General features: G+C 47.3%; 1 protein-coding gene across 5 annotated transcripts in view; it reads right to left on the bottom strand.

Moving 5' to 3' along the window:
* The window catches only part of adgrg4a (adhesion G protein-coupled receptor G4a), an 88,059-nt gene that overhangs the window by 8,187 nt on the left and 59,966 nt on the right, over positions 1 to 19,906 (bottom strand). For all 5 annotated transcript variants that reach the window (XM_059651266.1, XM_059651267.1, XM_059651268.1 and 2 more), the window contains 6 exons: positions 11,879 to 12,000; positions 9,671 to 9,939; positions 9,486 to 9,582; positions 4,448 to 4,731; positions 3,346 to 3,447; positions 473 to 622 (listed from right to left, as the gene is read on the bottom strand). In XM_059651266.1, coding sequence (XP_059507249.1) covers positions 473 to 622; positions 3,346 to 3,447; positions 4,448 to 4,731; positions 9,486 to 9,582; positions 9,671 to 9,939; positions 11,879 to 12,000 — 1,024 coding nt within the window. The remainder of the gene's footprint in view (positions 1 to 472; positions 623 to 3,345; positions 3,448 to 4,447; positions 4,732 to 9,485; positions 9,583 to 9,670; positions 9,940 to 11,878; positions 12,001 to 19,906) is intronic.

The following is a 19,906-nucleotide window of genomic DNA, read 5'->3' as shown; positions in this document are numbered from 1 at the left end:
GGAATTGAGTAACATATATAACATAGCCAAATGGTGGAGCAGACTCAATGGGTGAATGGCGTAATTCTGTTCCTATATCTTATGGTCTTAGGTTCCTTTCAATGAAGGAGATTACAGAGGATTAACATGATAGATTCGGTTCTAAGGAAAGGCAGGTGAGCAGGGTATTAGGTGAGGGCAGGAGGATGGGGGTGTGGTGGGGGGTGGGGAGGGTGTGCAGGAGCCCAGAACAAGAGCAGAACATCATGTTAGAAATGTATATATTCATAGACTATGAGAAACTGGAAAATGAAATTGTCCTGAATTGAAGACACTTTATCGTGTGATTTCTGGGAATTGAAAAGTCAATAGATCAGAGAATTTTGGATTTTCTGTTTGCTGGAAAACATTCCACAGAGGTTTTAAGAGAGGGAAGAAATGAATTAATTGTTTTGTACAAAGTTGACCTAAAGAGAGCTTTCATGCAACCTACTGTTCGCAAAGTTTGGGGAAGGAATTAAATTCTTCTGTGATCCATTTGAAGATGTTGTTGTTGAATTGGAGTTGGAGGATTTTTTGGATTGAGTGCTGAAGCTTGTTCTTCCATCTTTCAGGTTTCCGTTTGTCGCAGTCCTGCTCCACTCTGTAAGTAGAAAGAAGCTCAGTATCACAGGGCACACAGAAGGCCATTCAGCCCATTAAGTCAGTGCTAGCCCTCAGAAGGACTAATACAGCCAGTGCCATTTCAACATTGTCTCACTTTAGCCCTGCACTTTCCTGCTTTTCAGTTAATGATCCAATTGACTTTTGAAATTGTCAGGTAACCTTTGACTTTCAGGAAGTATATTTCAGATGCCAACCACTCGCTGTGAGAGAAAATTTGTCCTCCTGTCATCATGCTTCTTTCTGAACGGTAATGAGGCAGGTTTAATAAATGACCTCAGAGCAAAAGATCCCCTGGGCAATAGTGATCATAACATGATACAATTTAACTTGCAGTTTGAGAATTGAGAAACATGGGTCTGAAACAACTGTGTTTAACTTAAATAAAAGGAATTACAATGAAATGAGGATAGAATTAGCTAACGTGAACTGTGTGGATAGATTAGCAGGAATGACAGTAAGCACGCAGAGGCAGATATTTAAGGAGGTAATTCATGAATCTCAGCAAAACCATATCCTAGTGAGGAGGGTAAGATTCTGAGAGACGGATAAACCTACCTTGGCAAACTAAGGAAGTTAAGGACAGTAGAAAGTTGATAGAAAAAGAACGTAAGGAGGCTAAAGTCAGCGATAGCCCTGAAAATGGGGATAAATTCAGAGTCCAGCAAAGGGGGTTTTAAAAAACAGGAGAAAAAAACTATGAGGGCAAGCAAGCAAAGAATGTAAAAACTGACAATAATAGCTTTTTTGGTAACATACGAAAGGAAGAGAGAGGTCAAAATGAGCATTGGCCCCTTAGAAAATAAATCAGGGAGACAATTATAGGAAACAAGGAAATGGTAAAGGAGCTAAACAGATATTTTATGTCAGTTTTTACGTTGCAAGATACTTCAAACATCCCACTCATACTAAAGGTTAGAGAGGAGGAGTTAGTAACATCACTGTTACTAGAGAAGTTATATTAAACAAACTAAAGGGGCTGAGGGCAGATAGGCTCCCAGACACTGATGGCTTGCACCCCTGGATCATAAGAGAAGTAGCTACAGAGTTCATAGACAGGAGGATTGGAAAACTGCTAAATGTGACAGGCCTGAAGGAAAGAGGGAGGTGAGAAGCTAAGTACAGGCTGATTAGCCTGATGTGTATTGTTAGAAAAATATTGAAATAAATTATTAACAAAGTAATGGTAGAACATTTAGAAAATTATATTCTAACGTGCAGAGTCAGCATGGCTTCATGAAAGGGAAATCCTGTCTGACTAATTTAGTAGAGTTTCTCAAGGAAATCTCAACCAGATTGGATGAGGGGCATCAGTAGGTGTGCCGCATTTGAACTTCGGCATTCGACAAGGTATTTCACGGAAGATATTTGCGGGTGGTGTTGGAGACAGCACATTGGCACAGATAGACCATTGGCTCATGGGCAGGAAACAGCAAATGCGGATAAGGGATTCTTTTTCAGATTGGCCACCCATGACCAGTGATCCACAGGGATGAGTGCTGGGACTGCAACTGTTCACAATTTATATTAATGACTTGGAGGAAGGAAGTGAATGTACTATAGCCAAATTCATTGACAACGCAAAATTAAGCGGGAAGCAATTGGGAGAGGGATTCAACCAGTTTACAGAGAGATATTAGTAAGTTATATAAGTGGGCAAAATGTTGGCAATTGGAGTATTAATGTGAGAAAATGTGAATTTGTTCATTTTGGAAAGGAGACTAAAAGAACAGATTATTATTTAAATGAAAAAAGATCTGCATAAAGCTGCAACACAAAGGGAGCTTTAGGGGCTTATTCCTGAAACACAGAAAGCAGGTAATCAGGAAGGCTAATGGAATTGAAAAAAAAACTGCCGATGAACTCCTTTAGTAATTTCAAAGGTTTCTTGAAATATTGTGTGGATAGTTCAAGAGGGAAGGTGCAGTAATACATCTTGTCTTGGGAAATCAGCCTGGCCAGGTGATTGAAGGGTCAGTGGGAACAGTCATCTTGAGGCGGCACCGTGGCTCGGTGGTTAACACTGCTGCCTCACAGCACCAGGGACCCGGGTTCAAATCAACCCTCGGGCAACTGTCTGTGTGGAGTTTACACATTCTCCCCGTGTCTGCGTGGGTTTCCTCCCACTGTCCAAAGATGTGCAGGTTAGGTGGATTGGCCATGCTAAATTGCCTGTAGTGTTCAGGGATGTGTAGATTAGATGGGTTACAGGGGCATGGGTCTGGGTGGGATGTTCTGAGGGTCAGTGTGGACCTGTTGGGCCGAAGGGCCTGTTTCCACACTGTAGGGATTCTATGATAATTTTGTAAGTTTTAAGATAATTATGGAGAAGGCTAAGACTGGTCCTCGAGTGTAAGTGCTAAACTGGGGGGAGGCTAATTACAACTGTATGAGGTAGGAACCAGCGAAATTAAAGGTTGGGAGGAGCTGTTTGAGGGTAAATTCACATCTGACATGGAGTCTTTTAGAGGCTAATTGATCTGAGTTTAAGGAGGAACATGTTCCTGTGAGGATGAAAAATAAGAATGGCGATATTCAGGAACCCTAGATGACAAGTGACATTGAAATATTTGTCAAAGAGAGAGAGGAAGCATGTGTAAAGTCTAGGAAACTGAAATCAAGCAAGGCCCCTGTTTCTGAGCTGTATGACTCTATAATTCCTCGTCAGAAATGATTTGTAAAATGTCCAGTTGTGAGTCTTACCTGAATACTCGCTGAGTTGAAAAGGGCCGCAGCACAGGTGAATTCTCCACTGGGTGCGAACATTATCCTTCATTAAACAGTGAAACACAAAGATGAAGAGTCCTGTGAAGATGAAGCAAATAATTGGAGCAGTTTGGCTTCTGTGGGCAGTGATGAGAAAGCACAGTGTTTAAATTGCTCCAAACTACAGCATGAGAATTCTGAGTAAAACATTAACATCTCAGACCAGCCCTTCTCCAGCCTGTTACACAGGAACAGCAGGAGGCCATTCATTCCCTCTTGTGCCTATTCCAACAGGAACAGAGGAAGGCCGTTTAGTCCTGACCTCAGTTCTGTCAGTCATGAACAGGAGGAGGTCATTCAGCTCCTTCAATCTGTGAACATGGGCCAATCCAATCTTCTGCCCACAATCCCCCTTAACTGTCAAAAATCTCTTCACCCACTTTGAAGTTTCAATTGACTCCAAGATTTGATGTTGTTGGGCTGAAGTGGAGGTGGTACAGAAGGGGAGAAGCTTCCAGAATCAGCCATGAATAGACTATGGTCTCCTGCACCACGCTCTGTAGGGGATCCCTGCCCCACACTCTGTAGCGGGGGACCCTGCCCCACACTCTGTAGGGGGGGATCCCTGCTCCACACTCTGTAGGGGGGATCCCTGCCCCACACTCTGTAGGGGGGATCCCTGCTCCACAGTCTGTAGTGGGGATCCCTGCCCCACACTCTGTAGGGGGGGACCCTGCCCCACACTCTGTAGGGGGGATCCCTGCCCCACACTCTGGAGGGGGGATCCCTGCCCCACACTCTGTAGGGGGGATCCCTGCTCCACACTCTGTAGGGGGGACCCTGCCCCACACTCTGTAGGGGGGATCCCTGCCCCACACTCTGTAGGGGGGATCCCTGCTCCACAGTCTGTAGTGGGGATCCCTGCCCCACACTCTGTAGGGGGGAATCCCTGCCCCACACTCTGTAGGGGGGATCCCTGCTCCACACTCTGGGGGCACGAGCTGAACTTGTCTCTCTATCGGGCCTGATCAATCGGACCTTATCTGCAGGTGGGAGCCCTGTGACCTGCTGAGGTACAGGTTGGTCACATTACACTGACCTTGGAGAGAGTTGAAAATGGTGAAGAAATATGTGAAGGTCACTTGTGCGGGTCCCCAGGCGAAGAATGCAAACCCCCAGGTGAGCCCGAGCAGGATGGTCAGGCTGACGCTGCTCTTCAGATGGTGCAGGGTCTGGGTCAGTGTGCTGCCACTCAGTCTCTGTATCCTCATGGCCTGCACCTGCCTGAGCACCACGATAAACATGGCCAGGTTAATGAGGAAGACCAGCCCAAAGTATACTACCACCGACAGGTAGAAAGCGGTACCATTCCTCAACCAGCAGCTGCAAAGACAAACAAAATGTCGTCATTCTCAGATTTAACCCCATCGCATGGTGCTCCGTTCACCAGCCCCCGCCCAACCCCCCATTCGTTACAGCAAAACACCACACTCACAAAATCACACAGACAGCAGGGCAAATCAGAGAGTACACCCCCCCCCAACCCCCACCCCCGTCACACCCCCCCAACCCCCACCCCCATCACACCCCCCCAACCCCCACCCCCGTCACACCCCCTACCCCCCACCCCCGTCACATCCCCTACCCCCAACCCCCGTCACACCCCGTACCCCCGTCACACCCCCCCAACCCCCACCCCCGTCACACCCCCCCAACCCCCACCCCCGTCACACCCCCACAACCCCCACCCCGTCACACCCCCTACCCCCCACCCCCGTCACACCCCCTACCCCCCACCCCCGCCAGAAACCCCCACCCCCACCCCCGTCACACCCCCCCAACCCCCACCCCCGTCACATCCCCTACCCCCAACCCCCGTCACACCCCGTACCCCCGTCACACCCCCCCAACCCCCACCCCCGTCACACCCCCCCAACCCCCACCCCCGTCACACCCCCACAACCCCCACCCCCGTCACACCCCCTACCCCCCACCCCCGTCACACCCCCTACCCCCCACCCCCGCCAGAAACCCCCACCCCCACCCCCGTCACACCCCCCCAACCCCCACCCCCGTCACACCCCCCCAACCCCCACCCCCGTCACACACCCTACCCCCGTCACACCCTCCCAACCCCCACCCCCGTCACACACCCCCACCCCCCACCCCCATCACACCCCCTACCCCCCACCCCGTCACACCCCCCCAACCCCTACCCCCGTCACACACCCCCACCCCCCACCCCGTCACCACCCCCATCCCCGCCACACCCCCTCACCACCCCCACACCCCCCCACCCCGTCACACCACCCTCCACCCTCAAATCCCCCCACCCCCGCCACACCCCCCCACCACCCACCACCCCCACACACCCCCACCCGCGCCACACCCCCCCCACCCCCGCCACACACCCCTCACCCCCGTCACACACCCCCCACCCCTGCCACCATCCCCACCCCCGCCACACCCCCCACCCCGTCACACCCCCCCATCCCTGCCACACCCCCTCACCACCCCCACACCCCCCCACCCCGTCACACCACCCACCACCCTCAAATGCCCCCACCCCCACCACACGCCCCCACCACCCACCACCCACACACACCCCCACCCGCGCCACACCCCCCCACCCCCGCCACAACCCCCCACCACCCACCACCCCAACACACCCCCACCCCCGCCACACCCCCCCACCCCCGCCACACACCCCTCACCCCCGTCACACACCCCCCACCCCTGCCACCATCCCCACCCCCGCCACCCTCCACCACACACACTACCAGCCCTACCCCCGCCACAGACCCCCACCCCCAACCCCCACCACACCCCCAAACCCCACCACACCCCCTCACCCCCGTCACAGCGCCCCCCCCACCCCCGCCTCAACCCCCACCCCATCACACACTCTCCACACCCGCCACCCCCCCACACACCACCACCACACCCCCACCACACACCCCCACCCCCATCACACCCTCCCCACCCCCCCACACCCGTCACACTCCCCCACCCCCATCACAGACCCCCAACCCCTGCCACGTCCCCCACACACCACCACCCCCCCATCCCCGTCACACCCTCTCTACCCCCGCCACACCCCCCCAACCCCGCCACCCCCTCCACCCCCACCACCACCACCCCCACCCCCGCCACACCCTCCCTACCCCCGTCGCACACCCCACCCCGTCACACCCTCCCCACCCCCGCCACACCCTCCCCACCCTCCCCACACCCTCCTTACCCCGTCACACACTCCCTACCACCGTCACACCCTCCCCACCCCCGCCACACCCTCCCTACCCCCGTCACTCCCTCCCTACCCCTGCCACACCCTCCCTACCCTGCCACACCCTCCCTACCTCCGCCACACCCTCCTTACCCCTATCACACCCTCCCTACCCCGCCACACCCTTCCTACACCTGCCACACCCTTACTACCCCCCGCCACACCCTCCCTACCTCCGCCACACCCTCCCTACACCTGCCACACCCTCCCTACTCCCGCCACTCCCTCCCTACCCCGCCACTCCCTCCCTACCCCCGTCACACCCTCCTTACCCCGCCACACCCTCCCCACCCCCGCCACACCCTCCCCACACTCCCCACACCCTCCCCACCCTCCCCACACCCTCCTTACCCCGTCACACCCTCCCTACCACCGTCACACCCTCCCCACCCCCGCCACACCCTCCCTACCCCGTCACACCCTCCGTACCCCTGCCACACCCTCCCTACCCCCGCCACACCCTCCAGCCCCTACACCTCCTCCCTACACTGTCACCTCATCAAGGCCCTACACCCCCTCCCTATCCCCATAAACCCCTCCAGGGCCCTACACCCCCTTCCTATCTCTGTCATCTCCTCCAGCCCCCTATCCCCCCTCCCTATCTCCATCACCCCTTCCATCCTCTACACCCACCCCCTATCTCTGTAACCTCCTCCTGGCCCCTACACCCCCTCCCTATCTCCATCACACCCTCCAGGGCTCTACACCCCCTCCCTATCTCTATCACACCCTCCAGGGCCCCTACACCCCTCCCTATCCCTGTCACCCCCTCCAGGGCCCTACATCCCATCCCTATCTCTGCCACTCCATCCAGGACCCTCCACTCCCTCCTTATCTCTGTCACACCCTCCAGGGCCCCTGTACCTCCTTGCTATCCCTGTCACCCCCTCCAGCCCCTACATCCCCTCCCTATCCCTGTCACCCCCTTCAGGCCTCTACATCCCCTCCCTATCCCTGCCACCCCTTCCAGGGCCCTACACACCTTCCCTATCCCTGTCACTCCCACCAGGGCCCTACACCCCTTCCCTATCTTTGTCACCCCCTCAAGGGCCCTACACCCCCTCCCTTTCCTTGTCGCCCCTCCTGGCCCCTACACACCCTCCCTATCTCTATCACCCCTCCAGCCCCTACATCCCCTCCCTATCCCTGTCACCCCCTCCCTATCTCTGTCACCCCCTTCAGGTCTTTACACTCCCTCCCTATCTCTATCACACCCTCCAGCCCCTACATCCCCTCCCTATCCCTGTCACACCTTCCAGGGCCCTACAACTCCTCCCTATCTCTGTCGCCCCCTTCAGGCTCCTACACCACTCCCTAACCCCGTCACACCCTCCAGCCCCTACACCCCCTCCCCATCTCTGTTACTTGAACAGGGACATGTACTAAACCACTCCTTCCCATTGGCTGTTGATGTTGAATTCTGGAAGTAACAGTCTACATGTTCATTGTTGAAGAGAGTGTTGTTTATTCAGACTCCACCCATCCTGTGGAGGTCGCTCATGGCTTTGGGTTCCCAAGGCAGGAGCTTATCAGTCAGTTTAAGCACCAGCTATAGACAGAGAAACCCGATAGACAGTGCCTCAGAAAGACCCTATAGACAGCGCCTCAGAGAGACACTACAGACAGCTCAGAGAGACCCTATAGACAGTGCCTCAGAGAGACCCTACAGACAGTGCCTCAGAGAAACCCTACAGACAGTGCCTCAGAGACACCCTGTAGACAGTGCCTCAGAGAAACCCTATAGACAGCACCTCAGAGAGACTCTATAGACAACACCTCAGAGAGACTCTATAAAGTGCCTCAGAGAAACCCTATAGATAGCACCTCAGGGAAACCCTATAGACTGTGCCTCAGAGGGACCCGATAGACCATATCTCAGAGAGACCCTATAGACAGTGCCTCAGAGACACCCTATAGACAGTGCCTCAGAGAGGCCCTACAGACAGGGCCACAGAGAGGCCCTATAGACAACACCTCAGAGAGACCCTATTGGCAGTGCCTCAGAGAGACTCTATAAACAGTGCCTCAGAGGGACCCGATAGACCATGCCTCAGAGAGACCCCACAGACAGTGACTCAGAGACACCCTATAGACAGCACCTCAGAGAAACCCTATAGTCAACACCTCAGAGAGACCCTATAGACTGCGCCTCAGAGAGACCCTATAGACTGCGCCTCAGAGTGACCCTATCGACTGCGCCTCAGAGAGACCCTATTGACTGCGCCTCAGAGAGACCCTATAGACTGTGCCTCAGAGAGTCCCTATAGACAACACCTCAGAGAAACCCTATAGACTGCGCCTCAGAGAGATCCTATGGACAACACCTCAGCGAGGCCCTGTAGACAGTGCTTCAGGGAGACCCTATAGACAGTGCCTCTGAGAAACCCATATCTGGCCTGGCACAGGAACAGAAAAATGTTCGCATCATACTGGGAATGGACAGAGGGAAATGAGGAGCCAATCAGAGCAAAAGAGAAGGCCTGTGAGTATGTGAGAGACAGAAGTGAAGCTAGAGGAATGGTCCTACTGGGCTGAACATGGCTGGGGAAAGGGTGAAGTGATGTGCGAAGGGGAGGAGTGAGTACAAACTGCAGGATCCCAACAGGAGCTTCTTTTTGCAAATGAATGAGGCCAAGCTTTGAGCTGATTTTGTTGAAATATGTGTTGAGTGTGGAAGCTGTAAAGAGCTGAATTGCTGGATAAGATGATTCTGCTCCAGATTGTATTAAATATGACCAGAGTGCCGTGAGAGAAAAGTGGAAACAAGGTGAAGAATTCCATTCTCAACACTGTTGTGTTCCTGACACTTCAACTGGAAGATGAATTATGAAATGGAGAATGTTCAACTTACAACATGTCGGCTGGATTTGAAGATTTCAGTTTTGTTTCGTAACCATAAAAGTTGACATTGATCGAGAGTAGTAACCCCACAACAATCACTGGGAAACCTGTTTGGTGGAAAACACACGGATTGAGACCCAGAAGGTGATGGTTACTCCCAGGCAAGAACTTCAACTGCTCAGAGAAATAACTCACCCCATCCAATTAGGCAGAACTTCAGCATGTAATGGCGGATGTAGATATTGAAGACCTTCACCAGTGCAAAGTACATGTGGACTGCCTCAATACACATCCAGGAGAAGGAGCTCAACAGGAAGTAATGCATCAAGGCAGCCACAGTAATACAGAGGCCTGGGCTCTTAAACGAAGCCATCCATGAATTGGTCAGGAAGAAAATATTCAGCATGAACAAGGACATGCATAGGTTCATCAGGATCTTCGAGGGATAGTCACGACGCACATTCCTAAACACACAAATTAATCACTAAGTTCGGACAATTAGATCAATTCTTGTATCAATAGTGACCTATCAGAGGCAGCAGCTTTCCCCAGGAAACATCATCAGAAAGGCCCTGAGGTGACCAAACAGCGATGTGTAGCTTAGGTAAGAATGGATGGGATGCTCTGAGGGTTGGTGTGGACTTTTTGGGCCAAAGGGCCTATTTCCACACTGCAGGGATTCTATGATCTATGGATCACCACGTTAAATGGGACAGACTTCACACAGATCTAGCAACTCAAGGACTGGGTATCCATGAGACGCTGTGGGCCATCAACAACAGTAGAATTGTACTCCAGCATAATCTGTAACCCCATAGCCCGGCATATCCCCCACTCTACCATTACCATCAAGCCAGGGGATCAACCCTGGTGCAATGGACAGTGCAGGGGGGCATGCCAGGAGATATCAACCTGGTGAAGCCTCCAACCAGCGAAAGCAGCAAGTGACAGACAGAGACAAGTGATCCCACAACCAAAGGATCAGAACTAAGCTGTGCAGTCATGCCACATTCAATCATGAATGATGGTGGACAATTAAACATCTCACTTGAGGAAGAGTCTCCACCAATATCCCCATCCTCAATGATGTAAGAGCCCAGCCCAACAGTGCAAAAGGTAAGGCTGAAGCATTTGCAGCAAACTTCAGTTCAAAATGCCGAGTAGATGATCCATTTTGGCCTCCTCCAGTAATCCCCACCGTTACAGATACCAGTTTTCAGCCAATTCGATTCACTCCACATGATATCAAGAAACGTTTGGAGACACTGGATAGTGCAAAGGCTACAGGCCCTGACAACATTCCTGCAATAGGACTGAAGACTTGTACTCCAGAACTTACCACTTCCTGAGCCAAACTGTTCCAGTCCAGTTACAACACTGGGATCTACCCGATGATGTGGAAAATTACCCAGGTATGTCCTGTACACAAAAAGCAGGACAAATCCAACCCGGCCAATTACCTCCCCATCAGTCTCCTCTCGATCATCACTAAAGTGATGGAAGGTGTCAGTAACAGCGCTATCAAGCAGGACCTGCTCAGCAATAACCTGCTCAGTGATATGCCAGTTTGGGTTCCATAGAAAATAGGAGCAGAAATAAGCCATTGAGCCCTTCAAGCCTGCTCCCCTATTCAGTATGATCACAGTTGACCATCCAACTCAGTCCCCAGTTCCTGCTTTCTCCCTGTACCCTTTGATCCCTTTATCTAAATCTAACTCCTCCTTGAAGATATCTAATTTAGCCACTTTTCGTGATAGAGAATTCCACAGGCTCACCACTCTCTGGGTGAAGACATTTCTCTTCATGTCAGTCCTAAATGGCCCACCCCATATCCTTCAACTGTGGCCCCCTGGTTCTGGACTCCCGTGGTCACTGGGGACATCTTCCTATGTTTACCCTGGCTAGTCCTGTTAGAATTTTATTTATTTCTGTGGGCTGACCCATCATTCTTCTAAACTCATGGAAACACGGTCCTAACTGATCCAGTCCCTGTTCACAAGCCAGTCCTGCCATCTCAGAGATCCTCCTGGTAAACCTTCACAGCACTGCCTCCATTACCAGAACGTCCTCAGAAAAGGAGACCAAACCTGTACACAACATTCCAGGTGCAGGCTCACCAAGTTCCTGTATCACTGAAGTAACACATCCCTGCTCCTGTACTCCAAACCGCTCACTCCTCCACTGTCTAACTTCCTGTTTGGGAAATAATACAACTTGTCCATTATTCTATCTTCTGCCCACTTCTCCTTCAAGGTGAGATTTGTAATGATTTCAGATGAACTGTTCGATTGGTCTCCAGGCTGTTCAATTTGTACAAAATGTCAATGATGTAGTGTCAATATCATACCATCGATCAACCATTAAAGTTAAAACTAGGAAGCTTCTTGCAGAGAAATAACTTACTCAAAAGAAATGTAGGTCAGTAAGATCAACCCCAGAAATAAAGAGGAAACTCCACATCCAATGTAACTGATGATGGTGAGAATCCAGCCGTTAACCGGATCGATCATTTTCCTGGAGACATTCTGACGGAAAGAGTTTGAGATTAGAATTTCCCAGTGAGACTGACTGGGTACGAACCCACCCACCCCCACATCCCTACCCCCACCGCCACACCCCCACCCCCACACCCCCACCTCCTCCATGCACACACAGCCCAGTGTGGGCACAGACTGGGTACAGACCCACCCCCTGCCCAAAAAACACACACACACACACACACACACACACCCCACTCAGTAAGAATGACTGCGGAGAGCACACCGCACCAGCACCCCCCCCCATCCAACGCCAGCTCTGTGAGAGTGGCTGTGTACATTTCTTCCCACCTCCCAGACCTCTCCCATCTCCACACAGCCCCATGAGAGGAGATTCTGTCCAAGAGGAGGCTGCAGAACAGGGCCACTAGATTGACGCTGGGATGAAGGGGTTACATCAGGAGAACAGGTTGTCGTGATGTTGCAGTAATGTTGTAGCGATGTTATAGAGATGTTGCAGTAATGTTGTAGCGATGTTATAGTGATGTTGCAGTAATGTTGTAGCGATGTTATAGAGATGTTGCAGTAATGTTGTAGCGATGTTATAGTGATGTTGCAGTAATGTTGTAGCGATGTTATAGAGATGTTGCAGTAATGTTGTAGCGATGTTATAGAGATGTTGCAGTAATGTTGTAGCGATGTTATAGTGATGTTGCAGTAATGTTGTAGCGATGTTATAGTGATGTTGCAGTAATGTTGTAGCGATGTTATAGTGATGTTGCAGTAATGTTGTAGCGATGTTATAGAGATGTTGCAGTAATGTTGTAGCGATGTTATAGAGATGTTGCAGTAATGTTGTAGCGATGTTATAGAGATGTTGCAGTAATGTTGTAGCGATGTTAGTGATGTTGCAGTAATGTTGTAGCGATGTTATAGAGATGTTGCAGTAATGTTGTAGCGATGTTATAGTGATGTTGCAGTAATGTTGTAGCGATGTTATAGAGATGTTGCAGTAATGTTGTAGCGATGTTATAGTGATGTTGCAGTAATGTTGTAGCGATGTTATAGAGATGTTGCAGTAATGTTGTAGCGATGTTATAGTGATGTTGCAGTAATGTTGTAGCGATGTTATAGTGATGTTGCAGTAATGTTGTAGCGATGTTATAGAGATGTTGCAGTAATGTTGTAGCGATGTTATAGTGATGTTGCAGTAATGTTGTAGCGATGTTATAGAGATGTTGCAGTAATGTTGTAGCGATGTTATAGTGATGTTGCAGTAATGTTGTAGCGATGTTATAGAGATGTTGCAGTAATGTTGTAGCGATGTTATAGTGATGTTGCAGTAATGTTGTAGCGATGTTATAGAGATGTTGCAGTAATGTTGTAGCGATGTTATAGTGATGTTGCAGTAATGTTGTAGCGATGTTATAGAGATGTTGCAGTAATGTTGTAGCGATGTTATAGAGATGTTGCAGTAATGTTGTAGCGATGTTATAGTGATGTTGCAGTAATGTTGTAGCGATGTTATAGAGATGTTGCAGTAATGTTGTAGCGATGTTATAGAGATGTTGCAGTAATGTTGTAGCGATGTTATAGTGATGTTGCAGTAATGTTGTAGCGATGTTATAGAGATGTTGCAGTAATGTTGTAGCGATGTTATAGAGATGTTGCAGTAATGTTGTAGCGATGTTATAGTGATGTTGCAGTAATGTTGTAGCGATGTTATAGAGATGTTGCAGTAATGTTGTAGCGATGTTATAGTGATGTTGCAGTAATGTTGTAGCGATGTTATAGAGATGTTGCAGTAATGTTGTAGCGATGTTATAGTGATGTTGCAGTAATGTTGTAGCGATGTTATAGAGATGTTGCAGTAATGTTGTAGCGATGTTATAGTGATGTTGCAGTAATGTTGTAGCGATGTTATAGTGATGTTGCAGTAATGTTGTAGCGATGTTATAGAGATGTTGCAGTAATGTTGTAGCGATGTTATAGAGATGTTGCAGTAATGTTGTAGCGATGTTATAGTGATGTTGCAGTAATGTTGTAGCGATGTTATAGTGATGTTGCAGTAATGTTGTAGCGATGTTATAGAGATGTTGCAGTAATGTTGTAGCGATGTTATAGAGATGTTGCAGTAATGTTGTAGCGATGTTATAGAGATGTTGCAGTAATGTTGTAGCGATGTTATAGTGATGTTGCAGTAATGTTGTAGCGATGTTATAGTGATGTTGCAGTAATGTTGTAGCGATGTTATAGTGATGTTGCAGTAATGTTGTAGCGATGTTATAGAGATGTTGCAGTAATGTTGTAGCGATGTTATAGAGATGTTGCAGTAATGTTGTAGCGATGTTATAGTGATGTTGCAGTAATGTTGTAGCGATGTTATAGAGATGTTGCAGTAATGTTGTAGCGATGTTATAGAGATGTTGCAGTAATGTTGTAGCGATGTTATAGTGATGTTGCAGTAATGTTGTAGCGATGTTATAGAGATGTTGCAGTAATGTTGTAGCGATGTTATAGAGATGTTGCAGTAATGTTGTAGCGATGTTATAGTGATGTTGCAGTAATGTTGTAGCGATGTTATAGAGATGTTGCAGTAATGTTGTAGCGATGTTATAGTGATGTTGCAGTAATGTTGTAGCGATGTTATAGAGATGTTGCAGTAATGTTGTAGCGATGTTATAGTGATGTTGCAGTAATGTTGTAGCGATGTTATAGTGATGTTGCAGTAATGTTGTAGCGATGTTATAGTGATGTTGCAGTAATGTTGTAGCGATGTTATAGAGATGTTGCAGTAATGTTGTAGCGATGTTATAGTGATGTTGCAGTAATGTTGTAGCGATGTTATAGAGATGTTGCAGTAATGTTGTAGCGATGTTATAGTGATGTTGCAGTAATGTTGTAGCGATGTTATAGAGATGTTGCAGTAATGTTGTAGCGATGTTATAGAGATGTTGCAGTAATGTTGTAGCGATGTTATAGTGATGTTGCAGTAATGTTGTAGCGATGTTATAGTGATGTTGCAGTAATGTTGTAGCGATGTTATAGAGATGTTGCAGTAATGTTGTAGCGATGTTATAGAGATGTTGCAGTAATGTTGTAGCGATGTTATAGAGATGTTGCAGTAATGTTGTAGCGATGTTATAGAGATGTTGCAGTAATGTTGTAGCGATGTTATAGAGATGTTGCAGTAATGTTGTAGCGATGTTATAGTGATGTTGCAGTAATGTTGTAGCGATGTTATAGAGATGTTGCAGTAATGTTGTAGCGATGTTATAGTGATGTTGCAGTAATGTTGTAGCGATGTTATAGAGATGTTGCAGTAATGTTGTAGCGATGTTATAGAGATGTTGCAGTAATGTTGTAGCGATGTTATAGAGATGTTGCAGTAATGTTGTAGCGATGTTATAGTGATGTTGCAGTAATGTTGTAGCGATGTTATAGTGATGTTGCAGTAATGTTGTAGCGATGTTATAGAGATGTTGCAGTAATGTTGTAGCGATGTTATAGAGATGTTGCAGTAATGTTGTAGCGATGTTATAGAGATGTTGCAGTAATGTTGTAGCGATGTTATAGAGATGTTGCAGTAATGTTGTAGCGATGTTATAGTGATGTTGCAGTAATGTTGTAGCGATGTTATAGAGATGTTGCAGTAATGTTGTAGCGATGTTATAGTGATGTTGCAGTAATGTTGTAGCGATGTTATAGAGATGTTGCAGTAATGTTGTAGCGATGTTATAGTGATGTTGCAGTAATGTTGTAGCGATGTTATAGAGATGTTGCAGTAATGTTGTAGCGATGTTATAGAGATGTTGCAGTAATGTTGTAGCGATGTTATAGAGATGTTGCAGTAATGTTGTAGCGATGTTATAGTGATGTTGCAGTAATGTTGTAGCGATGTTATAGAGATGTTGCAGTAATGTTGTAGCGATGTTATAGAGATGTTGCAGTAATGTTGTAGCGATGTTATAATGGTGATGTAGTGATGTTGTAGCGATATTGTAGTGATGGTCTAGTGATGTTGGAGCGATGCTGTAGCCATGTTGTGGTGATGTTGTAGTGATGTTGTAGCGATGTTATAGAGATATTGTAGAGATGTTGTAGCGATGTTGTAGTGATGTTATAGTGATATTATAGTGATGTTGTAGTGATGTTATAGTGATGTTGTAGTGATATTATAGTGATGTTATAGTGATATTATAGCGATGTTATAGTGATATTATAGTGATATTATAGTGATGTTATAGTGATATTATAGCGATGTTGTAATGATGTTATAGTGATATTATAGCAATATTATAGCGGTGTTGTAGTGATGTTGTAGTGATGTAGTGATATTATAGTGATGTTGTAGTGATGTTTTTGTGATATTATAGTGATGTTATAGTGATGTTGTAGCGATGTTGTAATGATATTATAGTGATGTTGTAGTGATATTATAGTAATGTTATAGTGATATTATAGCGATGTTGTAATGATGTTATAGTGATATTATAGTGATGTTGTAGTGATATTATAGCGATGCTGTAGCGATGTTGTGGTGATGTTGTAGCGATGTCATGATGTTGTCGTGATGTTGTGGTGATGTACTGGTGATGTACTGATGTTAGAACATAGAACATAGAACATAGAACAGTACAGCACAGAACAGGCCCTTCAGCCCACAATGTTGTGCCGACCATTGATCCTCATGTATGCACCCTCAAATTTCTGTGACCATATACATGTCCAGCAGTCTCTTAAATGACCCCAATGACCTTGCTTCCACAACTGCTGCTGGCAACGCATTCCGTGCTCTCACAACTCTCTGCGTAAAGAACCTGCCTCTGACATCCCCTCTATACTTTCCACCAACCAGCTTAAAACTATGACCCCTCGTGCTAGCCATTTCTGCCCTGGGAAATAGTCTCTGGCTATCAACTCTATCTATGCCTCTCATTATCTTGTATACCTCAATTAGGTCCCCTCTCCTCCTCCTTTTCTCCAATGAAAAGAGACCGAGCTCAGTCAACCTCTCTTCATAAGATAAGCCCTCCAGTCCAGGCAGCATCCTGGTAAACCTCTTCTGAACCCTCTCCAAAGCATCCACATCTTTCCTATAATAGGGCGCCCAGAACTGGACGCAGTATTCCAAGTGCGGTCTAACCAAAGTTTTATAGAGATGCAACAAGATCTCACGACTCTTAAACTCAATCCCCCTGTTAATGAAAGCCAAAACACCATATGCTTTCTTAACAACCCTGTCCACTTGGGTGGCCATTTTAAGGGATCTATGTATCTGCACACCAAGATCCCTCTGTTCCTCCACGCTGCCAAGAATCCTATCCTTAATCCTGTACTCAGCTTTCAAATTCGACCTTCCAAAATGCATCACCTCGCATTTATCCAGGTTGAACTCCATCTGCCACCTCTCAGCCCATCTCTGCATCCTGTCAATGTCCCGCTGCAGCCTACAACAGCCCTCTACACTGTCAACGACACCTCCGACCTTTGTGTCGTCTGCAAACTTGCTGACCCATCCTTCAATTCCCTCGTCCAAGTCATTAATAAAAATTACAAACAGTAGAGGCCCAAGGACAGAGCCCTGTGGAACTCCACTCACCACTGACTTCCAGGCAGAATATTGTTGTCGCGAAGTTGTCGCGATGGTGTGGTGATGTTGTCGCGATGGTGTGGTGATGTTGTCGCGATGATGTGGTGATGTTGTCGCGATGTTGTAGCGATGTTGTAGTGATATTATAGTGATGGTGTGGTGATGTTGTCGTGAGGTACTGGTGATGTACTGATGTTGTAGCGATGTTGCAGCGATGTTGCAGCGTTGTTGCAGCGATGTCGTAGTGATGTTGTAGTGATGTTGTAGTGATATTGTAGTGATATTATAGTGATGTTGTAGTGATGTTATAACAATGTTGTAGTGATGTTATATCAATGTTGTAGCGATGTTGCAGCGATGTTGCAGCGATGTTGTAGTGATGTTGTAGTGATATTATAGTGATATTATAGTGATGTTGTAGTGATGTTATAACAATGTTGTAGTGATGTTATAGTGATGTTGTAGTGATATTATAGTGATGTTGTAGTGATATTATAGTGATGTTGTAGTGATATTGTAGTGATGTTGTAGTGATATTATAGTGATATTATAGTGATGTTGTAGTGATGTTATAACAATGTTGTAGTGATGTTGTAGCGATGTTGTAGTGATGTTATAGTGATATTATAGCGATGTTGTAGTGATGTTGTAGTGATATTGTAGTGATATTGTAGTGATGTTGTAGTGATGTTGTAGTGATGTAGTGATATTATAGTGATGTTGTAGTGATATTATAGTGATGTTGTAGTGATGTTATAACAATGTTGTAGTGATGTTGTAGTGATATTGTAGTGATATTATAGTGATGTTGTAGTGATGTTATAGTGATATTATAGTGATGTTGTAGTGATGTTGTAGTGATATTGTAGTGATATTGTAGTGATGTTGTAGTGATGTAGTGATATTATAGCGATGCTATAGTGATATTTTAGCAATGTTGTAATGATGTTATAGTGATGTAGTGATATTATAGTGATGTTGTAGTGATATTATAGCGATGTTGTAGTGATGTTATAACAATGTTGTAGCGATGTTGCAGTGATGTTGTGGTGATGTCGTGATGTTGTAGTGATGTTGTAGTGATATTGTGGTGATGTTCCCCTGACTATAATTCAGTGGTGATTGAATGTATGTGCCTGTGTTAATGAGAGAATTTGACAGAGTCATCCTCCTGATGGGTTGGGGTTGTAACATAAAATCCAAAAGGGGGCAATGTCAGGAATCACACACCCCAGCAGAGGGCAGTAGGAGTTTGGAACTGTCTCCTCCCCTCCCAATAACACTCATTGTTCAAAATCAATTGTAAGTTTTCAGGAATGAGTTTGATGGATCTGGTTGTGTGCCCAGGGCTAGTGGGTCAGGAGCTAATGGTATTAAAGTAAAGGGTAATGACAGTCCAGATGCAGATTAGCCAGGATCTAACCAAATTTCAGAGCAGGATTAATGGGCCGAGTAGCCTCATCCTGTTTCCCAGGGCAGTTATTGTTTTCACAGCTATCATCTGACACAGCTGAGGAAAAAGAGCAAGGTAATACAAACGACAAAATACGAGGAGACACAGGAGGGCAAAAATACTAACAGCAACAAAGGGTGGCATGTTAACACACTGGTTAGCGCTGCTGCCTCACAGCACCAGGGACCCGGGTTCGAACGCCCCTTGGCAACTGTCTGTGTGGAGTTTGCACATTCTCCCCATGCCTGCACAAGTTCCCTCCAGGTGCTCTAATTTCCTCCCACTGTTCAAAATGTGCAGGTTAGGTGGATTTGCCTTGCTTAAGTTTCCAGTAGTGTATAAATTAGATGGATTAGCGATGGAAAATGCAGCATTGCAGGGATGGGGTGAGCCTGGGTAGGATGCTCTAGGGAAAGTTGGAGTGGATTTGTGGGGCCAAATGGCCTTGTTTCCACTGTAGTGATTCTGTGGAGAAATTGTAGTCGCCCTTAGCCAATCAGAATCCTAATTATGATGTCTTTCCTTTCAATGAACTCCCTGATAAGGTTTGAGTAATAAATGAAATATAAATTAAAATGAGTGAATCAGAAATTGTTCTCCCTGTTGTATCTTGATGGCTTGACCAGACCATCCCCAGAGTACCCTTGGTTAATTTCGAACAGACCACATGGTCGCGGGGAGAGCTGGGTATAGAATACTTTATTCCAGGATTTCACCAGACTGCAGGAGTTAATACAAAGCAGTTCTACATTCGCAGTCAGCTTGCTCAGAGACTGAGTGGAATCCAGAACAGATGGAGCAGGGGAGAGATTCAGGATCAGGTACTGAATCCAGGTTTATGCCCATTAGTGTAATCACAGTGAGCTGCACTCTCTTCTTCTGACCGAGCATTCACAGAATGGCCCTCA

Source organism: Stegostoma tigrinum, chromosome 15 (assembly GCF_030684315.1).
Source record: "Stegostoma tigrinum isolate sSteTig4 chromosome 15, sSteTig4.hap1, whole genome shotgun sequence".
NCBI lineage: Eukaryota > Metazoa > Chordata > Chondrichthyes > Orectolobiformes > Stegostomatidae > Stegostoma > Stegostoma tigrinum.
This window is presented reverse-complemented; position numbering and strand designations above follow the sequence as displayed.